This window comes from Odontomachus brunneus, unplaced genomic scaffold, assembly GCF_010583005.1.
Source record: "Odontomachus brunneus isolate Ranch 3 - 2012 unplaced genomic scaffold, Obru_v1 Obru_scaffold_090, whole genome shotgun sequence".
Taxonomy (NCBI): domain Eukaryota; kingdom Metazoa; phylum Arthropoda; class Insecta; order Hymenoptera; family Formicidae; genus Odontomachus; species Odontomachus brunneus.
In genome coordinates, this window is record NW_022639540.1 from 1124106 (window position 1) to 1130927 (window position 6822).

Below are 6822 nucleotides of genomic sequence, written 5' to 3' on the forward strand. Positions count from 1 at the left end.
GGATACTGTTTGAAATAAACGCCCAGTTTTGCAGTTTTGTAATTTATTAATTACAAAATTTATAGATTTCCCTATCTTTATACACAAAATACAGAACGTTTGTACAAAGTTTTAATCAGAGTCACTTTGCCGAAAATCAATCATGAAAGTCGCATCGTGATGAGGATAATAAGGATCCCACCAATCTAAGATACGGTAACCAGTAACATCGCTAAGTATTACTTCAGTAGTTAGTGTGCCAGAAACAATAGATGTTCCAAATCCAAGTCGAAGTCGATGTTTTCTATAACCAGGCATTAAACCCATAGACACTGTTTGCAAAATCAATCCAATTACTGGCGGTAGCATACAATATTTTACGCAAGTCACCTGTAAATTTTTAAACACGGTAATTTAAAATTACAAAACGTTCTTGGCTTCAAATAGTTTTTCTGGTATCTATTATGAATAAAGTTCATATTACATACTCTTAGCACTTTGCAACCATCTTCAGAATTAACAGACACGTCTTCCAGCATTTCGATGAATTCAGTCTTTTCACTATTACATTTATTATTTTCCTTTAACGAACTATTACGATATTTAGAAGTCTCTTTTAACTTGAAAAAGAAATAGCATCGAATTTTGCCTTCCTAAAATATTATATCGCGTTTATTATTATTAAGTATTGCTACACAATATAAAAAAAAAAGCTAATTCTAACTAGCAGAATAACTGCTAACGCAAAAAAATATACGCAAAAAAATATTTATATCTATGTCAAGAGTTTAAATGTGCACAAAATGTAATTTAAAAACTTACTTTATGCCACATGTGAGTGCATTTTCTTCTCACAAGAGAATGTGGTTCCTCTTGTCTTAAATAAGGTACATTATCTATTTCACGTTGCAATAATGAAGTAAAGTAATTGTAATGCAATGCTCTGATAACACAAGCTCTTAATCCATGTTGACGCATCATACATTCTGGCTGTAAACGTTCAGGTAAGTCTGGGACATATTCGTGATACCTAAAATTAAGAAAAAATTGTAAATCCTATTTAAATCATACTATTAAATACAAATACAATAAACTTACGTTTTATATAAATGAAACCAGAATTTTGCAGTAGTAGTTACATAATAAGAACTTCTGCAAATTCTCGCGAATTTTCCTACCGTTTCAGGTGGTATATATTCAGAAATTATAAACCATATATCTAATGGATAATCAATGCCTTCTACAAAATAACAAATTTGTCAAAAATATATCATTATTTTATCTTATCTTTCTTTTATATATTATTTTATCTTATCTTTCTTTTATATATTATTTTATTTATCTTTTATTATATTCAAGATAAATAATTAAAAATTTTAGAGTTCTTTTCAGTATGTCATGGCTACAAATCTTGCTTACCATCTTCTTTAGTATCTTCCTTAAGTGATTTAAATTTCCTTTTGCCTTTTTTTGTGTTAACACGAGGTACTAAGAAAAGAATTATTACTATATATAAAACAATTTTACAATATTCATTTGTTGCATATTGCTTATTGCTTACCTTTATCAATGTCTTCTTTCATATTGTCTTGTAACAAACTTTCATTTGTTTCATCCCATAATTTTTCCTCTTTTGTTACTCTCTCTTTCACTACATAAAATTTAAATAAATTACAATTACTATATCGACTGAGAATCAAAAAGTCATAATATTGTTAGTGAAAGAAAGTATGTCTGATTCCATTAGCTGTACACCACATTGAATCGAAAAAAAAATATCCAAATCATACTGAAACTAAGTGTACAACATAAATTATTCATAAATGATTTTCTAACCTTTGTTAGAGACATTTGTGGCTGCTTTCTTAAGCCTTCTATGAATTTGTAAAGTATTAGCAAAATCGTCGATAGTCACATCTATAGACAAATGATGAAACAATCGTTACTTATAATCATAACACAATATCAAATTTACCCTATCTAGGAGATAAACCAATATTTTTTTATTAATATACAAAACAAATAGATGCTTATGAATTTATGTAAAATATGTTATAAAAAGTAAAAATCTGTCCTATATCGGGCTAATTTTGCACTGTGTGCGATGGTATATTAGAATTGTAAATGCGCATGAGGAGACTTAACCTCCCACCAGATTGTCGGTCCTTTTCGCTTCGGTAGCTTTTCTGTTTGCCTTCTTTCGCAGACTAGACATCGTGCATCATGTATGACGACAGCGTTTCAACATACAATGTTTAGCGTGCTAATTAGTCAGGTACGTGTTGCATAGAAATGAAAAATCTACGATATATACAGGTATGTACACTAATAATGCCGGCGAATATGACTGGCTCTCATGGTTATCGATGAAGACACTGGCATGCAACTGACATAATCGTCGTCGCTGGTCTCCTTGTTCGTTCGCCGCGATTTTCATAATCGCCGTCAACATACGCCACCGGAAAGTGGAAGAACCGTATCAGGAAAAATGATGGCGCGCACACACGTACTAGATAAAGAGAACAAATTTAACCACGTGATACTTGCAATGGCTGCGTTCAAGCAGAAAAAGCAGTTTTGCAACTATTGTAAGATTTTCGGTTGAACACCACTTAGTGCTTTTCATACATGTTTACTTAGCAGTCGCCATGTTTTGTTCGCCATGTGTTTTCCAGCATAATAAAAGTACGCTGAATAAGCGCAACATGTTGGAAAGCGTGTATAGTTCCGAAAAGTGCGCTCTGTACATGGACGTAAGAATACATGAGAACCGAGCGCAAAGTGCGATTATCATAGATGTCTACTAAACTAGATTGCTAACAAACGCTTCGAACGTACGTCGCGTAAGGTTTCCAGTTGCATGCGAAAAAATGGTGGCGGCCTGTGTGTGACGTTGGCGTGTGACATGTTATTTGTGTAAGTACTTACAACGTAAATATAAGTCAGCGTGGCCATCAGCGTGGTCTACAATGTCTGTAAGAATGTGGCTGTAAGGCTGTAAGACGCGAAATGAATTATTTTCATTCACTGACAGCTCACGTTACAGCCTTACAGACATATTCTATTGTAGACGAGCCTTTAGCGAATGAAAATAATTCATTTCGCGTTTTACAGCCATATTTTTACAGACATTGTAGAGCCTTAATGGCCACGCTGACTCACATTAGGCTGCGTTCGGAAACGTCACTCGAGTACTCTTCCTCTCTTTTTATCTCACTCTTGTATCTCGCTCATTTCAACGTAACGGGTACACTTGGGTGACGTTCTCGAACGCAGCCTTGTATATTGTAATGGCTCCTGCACACAGGACGCGGTAATACTTGCCGCGCGGCGGAAGACCGCGCAACAGTCAATCAATATGTTATTTTTCCGTAAGAGCTAGAAGGTTATTACTAAGAAAAGAATTATTACTATATATAAGACAATTTTACAATATTCATTTGTTGCATATTGCTTATTGCTTACCTTTATCAATGTCTTCTTTCATATTGTCTTGTAACAAACTTTTATTTGTTTCATCCCATAATTTTTCCTCTTTCATTGTTACTCTCTCTTTTACTACATAAAATTTAAATAAATTACAATTACTATATCGACTGGGAATCAAAAAGTCATGATATTGTTAGTGAAAGAAAGTATGTCTGATTCCATTAGCTGTACACAACATTGAATCGAAAAAAAAAATATCCAAATCATACTAAAACTAAGTGTACAACATAAATTATTCATAAATGATTTTCTAACCTTTGTTAGAGACATTTGTGGCTGCTTTCTTGAACCTTTTATGAATTTGTAAAGTATTAGCAAAATCGTCCATAGTCACATCTATAGACAAATGATGAAACAATCGTTACTTATAATCATAACACAGTATAAAATTTACCCAGTATAATACTTACTGTATAAAACTTACCAGTATAATACTTACCAAGTAACACATCCACACCAACGTCACACACACAGGACCGCCGCCATTTTCTCGAATGCAACTGGAAACCTTATGCGACGCACGTTCGAAACGCTTGTTAGTAATCTAGTTTAGTATAGATATCTGTGACTCAAGATAAATGATTCAAAATTTTAGAAAGTTCTTTTCAGTGTATTATGGCTACAAATTTTGTTTACCACCCTTACGAAAAAGATCCATCCAGCAAGCAATCCTAGGTATTACACATTTTATGCGTTTTTATACTTTATAATCAAGGTGCTATTTCACATGTCGTACGACAAGCTTTTCGGATACGTTTGGCGGATTCGTTCGGATTGGTTGGCGAATAGAGTATTTCTAGGTTCTCTGTTCGTTAACCAAAAAGCTTGTCGTACGACACGTTAAATATCAGCCTAAAGCCCGTATCAGACTACCGACTGCACAGGCCGAGCCGACTGCCAACTACGACTGCCGACTCTCAATGGACCAATCACAATGAAACACCGAGTCGGCGCCTTACTGTGATTGGTCCATTGAGAGTCGGCAGTCGGGTCGGCCTGTGCAGTCGGTAGTCTGATACGGGCTTTATGGCTTCTGCACACAGGACGCGGTAATGTTTGCTGCGCGGCGAAAGTTCGTAATCAACATGCTGCTTTCCGTAATAACCTTCTAGCTCTTACGGAAAAACAACATATTGATTGACTGTCGCGCGGACTTCCGCCGCGCGGCAAATATTACCGCGTCCTGTGTGCAGGGAGTCGATTCTGTATCTCGAAACGAAGTGAAAATTACAAAAGTGAGCAAATATACTAGAATATTCTTAATTTCATTGGTCAGTGCCTAGTGAATGTGCTCACTTTTGTAATTTTCACTTCGTTTTGAGATACAGAATTGACTCTCAGGAGCCATTAAGCTAATATTTCAAGTGTCGTACGACAAGCTTTTTGGATACATTCATTGGTTGACGAACAGAGAACCTAGAAATACTCTATTCACCAACCAATAAACGTATCCGAAAAGCTTGTCGTACGACATGTGAAATAGTTTATACGTATTATACATATTTTACCGTATAATGTAAAAAACCCTAGAAAATGTTCGAAAAACCCAACCCTGCTCGGGACGTAGAGTTTTGGAACGCAGCCTTGAAGACTGCAGGATGAGAGAAAGGTCCCTGTTTCCTCTCTTGTCCTTGTCTGATAGTGTGTTCGACTGGTCCTGAATTAATTGCTCCGAGAGCGATTAATGACGTTATAAGTCTCTACTAGCCAATCATAAAGCTTATAAGTACTTGTTCAACCAATAAACAGTCTAAATAATCCAGAGTGGGTTAACCCAGAGCCAGTCGAACATGCTATGATTCATATAGCATGTTCGACTGGCTTTGGGTTAACCCACTCTGGGTTATTCAACCTACGTTTATTGGTCGAACAAGTACTTATAAGCTTTATGATTGGCTAGTAGAGACTTATAACGTCATTAATCGCTCTCGGATTAACCCAGGGCCAGTCGAACACGCTATGGTTGCGTTCCTTTGGGCGCTCACGTGCTTTAAGCGCTTATAAACGTCACTCTATCTTTCTTCCGCATCTAATGAGCGATAAAGATAAAATGACGCTTACAGCGCGTGAGCGCCCAAAAGGAACGCAGCCTATTTGTTTAACATCCATGAACAACAAAGATAGAATGACGCTCGCGAGCGTTGCGAGCGTATAACGGAACGCGCCCTTAGCTGCACTGCTAAACTAATGCAATAAGTTAAAGGGACGTCTACATTGGAACTAAATAGCAAGAAGTAGGAAGTAAGAGTAAGAAATTGACCAACGACAGTCGAATGTGAGAAGAATAATCAATTATGATTGGTCAATTTCTTATTCTTACTTCCTACTTCTTACTGCTTACTTCCAATGTAGACGTCCCTTTAAGCGAGGAGCACACACTTTTGCATAAAGGCATAATGCATAACGCATAAGAAATTGACCAATCAGAGTCCTTCATTTTTATCGTGGCAATAGAAATAAGGATTCTGATTGGTTAATTATCTTATGCGTATACATTATGCCTTTATGCAAGAATGTGCTTCCCGCTTGAGAGAAGGGATACGGTCCAGCGGGCGCTGCAAATGCTTTGTAGCATTTTTACTTCTTTCTCTTTCTTTATTCTGAATCCGAGGAATAGAACAAGAGGGAGAAACGCTGCGCAGCATTTGTAGCGGTTGTTGGACCGCACCTAAAATATATTTATTTCACTCTAACTTATTGCACTAGTTTAGCAGTGCAGCTAAAAAGAACGACCAATAGAAAGAAAGAGAGAAAGGTTATATTATGTTAGGTTATGTATAGGGTTACATGATATATTTAAGCAGGTGGTTTCTCGAAAAGTAGTTTTGTTACGATATAAAATTTAGATATCACGATGAATACTATTTCGACGGAAGAAGAAAAAACAGCTTTTCATTTTTTAAAATCGCAAGGTTGCTGCTTAAGATGTTGTTTACGTTTTATTGGATACCGAATGCCAGACTGTTATATCAAGCCTTTTGAGTTCGCAAAACGAGTACGTATATTCTTAATTTAAAGCACTGAGTAATATCGATGATAATCTCAACCTTTATATAGATAGGTTATATCAAAGTAGAGGACAATCTCTGTTCTGATGAAGCACCTTGTGTTGCATGTTTAGGAATCCTCCAAGATAAGGCACAAGAAAATGTCATTATAAAGGTATGTTAAATATTCACATATTATATATATATATATATATATATATATATATATATATATATACACTAACACAAACACAGGGTGTCCCATTTTAAATGACGCACTGAAATATCTCCTTAGGAACCTGTTTTTAACAGAAATGTTCTAGACAGAAGTTGTAGGGTTCGGAGAGAGCCATCCATTGGTGAACTT

General features: G+C 35.8%; 2 protein-coding genes across 6 annotated transcripts in view; one reads left to right on the forward strand and one right to left on the reverse strand.

Moving 5' to 3' along the window:
* Positions 1-26: 26 nt before the first annotated feature.
* LOC116848131 (transmembrane protein 183B) lies at positions 27-4045 on the reverse strand. Of its 5 annotated transcripts, XM_032823912.1 has the most exons (10): positions 3908-4038; positions 3724-3804; positions 3445-3537; positions 1816-1896; positions 1541-1630; positions 1399-1467; positions 1078-1219; positions 802-1009; positions 468-632; positions 27-369 (listed from the first exon to the last, which is right to left on the reverse strand). In XM_032823912.1, the coding sequence occupies exons 2-10, from the start codon at positions 3794-3796 to the stop codon at positions 112-114; spliced, it is 1179 nt and encodes a 392-aa protein (XP_032679803.1). In that variant the 5' UTR covers positions 3797-3804; positions 3908-4038; the 3' UTR covers positions 27-111. The 5 variants fall into 5 exon arrangements, with proteins under 5 accessions (XP_032679803.1, XP_032679805.1, XP_032679806.1 ...); XM_032823914.1 differs by lacking the exons at positions 1541-1630; positions 1816-1896 and having other exon boundaries at positions 1399-1485; positions 3908-4045; XM_032823915.1 differs by lacking the exons at positions 1541-1630; positions 1816-1896 and having other exon boundaries at positions 3908-4043.
* Positions 4046-6071: 2026 nt separating this feature from the next.
* LOC116848136 (putative tRNA pseudouridine synthase Pus10) overlaps positions 6072-6822 on the forward strand; it is a 3666-nt gene continuing 2915 nt past the window's right edge. The window contains exons 1-2 of the mRNA XM_032823922.1: positions 6072-6463; positions 6526-6630. Of these exons, the coding sequence (XP_032679813.1) occupies positions 6323-6463; positions 6526-6630 (246 nt within the window). The 5' untranslated portion in view covers positions 6072-6322. The remainder of the gene's footprint in view (positions 6464-6525; positions 6631-6822) is intronic.